This window comes from Lactuca sativa, chromosome 6 (genome assembly GCF_002870075.4).
Source record: "Lactuca sativa cultivar Salinas chromosome 6, Lsat_Salinas_v11, whole genome shotgun sequence".
NCBI classification, from domain to species: Eukaryota; Viridiplantae; Streptophyta; class Magnoliopsida; order Asterales; family Asteraceae; genus Lactuca; species Lactuca sativa.
In genome coordinates, this window is record NC_056628.2 from 14,247,077 (window position 1) to 14,250,693 (window position 3,617).

Here is a 3,617-nt window from a genome sequence, read left to right on the forward strand (position 1 = left end):
ACAGACATTATAGAAAAAAGAAAATCCCATGAAAGTGAATCGTAAGCTTTCTTGTAATCCACTTTGAAAATCATAAGATTTTTCTTCTTCACCTTGCACCAGTCTACAACTTCATTTACAATTACCGACCCGTCTAAAATTATCTACCTTTAATGAAAGAAGACTGCTCTCAACTCACCGCTATATCAATAACCTTTACTAACCGAAGAGCTAAAAGTTTTGTGATAATCTTACATTGGATGCCTAAGCGTAATTGGTCTATAATTTATAATAACAAAAGGGTTTAACACCTTATGAACTAAATTAATAAATGAAGAATTACATCCCGATGGAATAAAGATAGATTGAAAAAACTCCACCACAAAGGTGTATATATATATATATATATATATATATATATATATATATATATATATATATATATATATATATATATATATATATATTGTGACAAATCAAATCCCAATACCTTTTGACAAAAACAAAAGTAAAACCATTCAGTCCTGGCGCATTGCCACCACCACAAGCCCATACCGCATCCCTCAGCTCCTCAATCGATGGGAGAACATCTAATACTTGAGATTGATTCGGATCCACGCTTTGAAACCGCTAACTTCAAGTAGTCAACCAAACCCCACTAAAGTTTTCAAACTTCCTTTTGTAATATTGAAAAAAATCAAACTTAACCCTATTTGGTTGCCTCATCCATTCATCATCAATATGTATTCCTTTTATAGTCTTGTGTCGCCTCTTATTCTTCAAAATTCAATGAAAAAACTTTATATGTTCATCTCCTTCCATGTGCCATTTAATTTTACATTTTTAAGCCAAATCACTACATTTAATCTTGTCCATTACATACACCTTATCAAAAGCTTTTTTCCTTTCCATTTATAACTCTATGAACCGAGCCTAGCTTCCAAAAGTTTATCGATCTTCTTTAATCTGCTTTCAATCACCCTTTTTGTTGATCTTTTAGAAATCAAGAAACCCAACCTTAACTCTCTACCCACCAACTTACTTTCTTTTTCTCTCAAGAGCCACATATGGTGTCAACCACCACCATCGAGCTTATTCTAGCCATCGTTGTTGCGCTACCATCACTCTTCCCTTCTCATTTACCCCATCCATAACGCTACCTACACAACGTCACCCCTCCACAACCTCCTCCCTCGTAACATATCTCAATCAGGAGCGTCATCTCCACATCTCAAGGGTTTTTGTTCAATTTAGGGTTTTCACAGAAGCACTACCACCACATATATCCCATAATCAAACACATGGTAAGCGTTTTCGTTCGATTTTTAGACCAATTAGATATGTGTGTCTTGAAGAACAAAACTATGAACAAACCAGGTGTATGTATCGGTTTAGAAGGGTTTTTTCTAGATTTTTTTAGATGAAGGGTTTGTTGGTTTCAGACATCTCGAGTTTTTTGAGTTGGTTTTGAAGTGGTTTCTAGGTTTTTATAGATTTGGAGCATTTTCAAAGGGATTTCGAAGTTTTCATATTTGGTTTTATGTGTTTTCTGGATTTGATTTTTGTTATGGGTTTGAATGTGTGTCGTGTGTTTTGAGTTTGAATCATGAACACTCATTCTAATGGGGGATGATTGTGGTGGTGATGACGGTGACGGTTGTGTGGAAGGATGGTGATGACGGTGTTGATGTTGGAGGTGAGACCATTTTTAATTTAATAAAATGTAAATTATTGTCAAAATTAAAACAAAATAACAAAGATAAAAAAAGTCTTTCAATCATGTAATTTTGTAAAAATAAAAATAAAAAAATAAACTATTTTTCATTTAATTCATTTAGTTTAGATTTTTGCTGGGAAGGGTGTTGATACATATGTTATGAAATAAAGCCCTTCCATTTTAATTCTCTTCCTCAACATGCAACATTCGCCCTCTGTGAGCAAAGGAACAGATCACATCGCTTCCCGCGTACAAGAACCCTAATTTTAATCAATTCTCCAGATTCTGTGTAAAACCCTACAACTATTTTGACATTCAATTTCTGTGTTTGGTTTTTTCTACAAAAAATCGTGAAAAAATGACCCAACTGAAGCCCATTCTCTCTCACGTCGATAACATCCCGTCGGCCGGAAAATTCAAACCGGACAAATCATCTCTTTACTACATCCACCATCGTCTCCGTTACCAAACTTCTCTCCCCAAACTTACAATTTGGTCGACCATTTTTCTCTCATTAATCGTTTTTTTCTTCTTCTTATCCCCTCCTGCTACCCCCGCCCCTCGCCGTGGCCTCCGTACAACCACATCCTACGGAGGATCAGAATGGGAGAGCCGAATCAAGCTATCTGCTAAACCCCGTTCCGGCACTGGTCATACAGTCCTTGTTACAGGCGTCGCCGGTTTCATCGGCGCTCATGCTTCGGTGGCTCTTAAACGGCGTGGAGACGGTGTGATTGGACTCGATAACTTCAATCATTACTACGACATCACACTAAAAAAATCACGGAAATCGAAACTCCTGGACCGCGCCGGTGTGTTCGTCGTTGAAGGTGACATCAACGACGGAGTTTTGCTCCGGAAACTCTTCGATTTAGTGCACTTCACTCACGTCCTCCACCTCGCTGCACAGGCCGGCGTCAGGTACGCAATGGTAAATCCCAATTCATACATCAGATCCAACATAGATGGCTTCGTTAACCTCCTAGAAGTTGTGAAATCGTCGATCGCGCAACCGGCAATTGTCTGGGCATCTTCTAGTTCGGTTTACGGCCTCAATTCAAAAGTACCCTTCTCGGAAAAAGACCGAACCGATCAACCGGCGAGCCTTTACGCCGCCACAAAGAAAGCCGGTGAGGAAATCGCTCATGCTTACAATCATATCTACGGTCTATCAATTACTGGTTTGCGATTTTTCACTGTTTATGGACCTTGGGGCAGACCTGACATGTCATATTTTTTTTTCACCAAAGATATCTTGAATCGAAAGCAGATTTCTATCTTTGAAGGGCCTAATCATGGAACTATCGCTAGGGATTTCACCTACATTGATGACATTGTAAAGGGTTGTTTATCAGCAATAGATACAGCAAAAAAGAGCACCGGAAATGGAGGGAAGAAGAAGGGTGAAGCTCAATTTAGGATCATTAATTTGGGGAATACTTCCCCTGTTTCAGTTCATAAGTTAGTAAGCATTTTGGAGAAGTTGTTGAAGGTGAAAGCTAAGAAGAAGGTGGTGTTGATGCCTAGAAATGGGGATGTGCCAATAACGCATGCCAATATAAGTTTGGCACGTATGGAGCTTGGGTATAAACGCACCATGGATTTGGAGATGGGATTGAAGAAATTTGTTAAATGGTATCTTGATTATTATGATGCTAAGAAGAAGAGTTCTTGGTGAAGTGAAGAAAACCAGGTTTATATATATAAACCTTTTTTTCAGTAATAATCTTTATGATCAATGCTACTTTTTAAAACTAGTAAATGGTTTGTAGGTTCGAGATTAAACATTAACATGACTGTGTTCTTTTGCATCTTTCTAGTTTCCCTCGAAATAACTTGGCAGTGGAAGACTATGGATTGATGTATTAGTTTTAGATTGATGATTATACGATAATGAGAAGTTATTTAGATATACGAATAA

The 3,617-nt window shown here is 37.7% G+C and overlaps 1 protein-coding gene across 1 annotated transcript; it reads left to right on the forward strand.

Annotated features, from left to right (window-relative positions):
• The first annotated feature begins 1,881 nt into the window (after nucleotides 1–1,881).
• On the forward strand, nucleotides 1,882–3,617 carry LOC111918764 (UDP-glucuronate 4-epimerase 5). Its single transcript, XM_023914387.3, has 2 exons — nucleotides 1,882–3,389; nucleotides 3,517–3,617. The coding sequence occupies exon 1, from the start codon at nucleotides 2,055–2,057 to the stop codon at nucleotides 3,372–3,374; it is 1,320 nt and encodes a 439-aa protein (XP_023770155.1). The 5' UTR covers nucleotides 1,882–2,054; the 3' UTR covers nucleotides 3,375–3,389; nucleotides 3,517–3,617.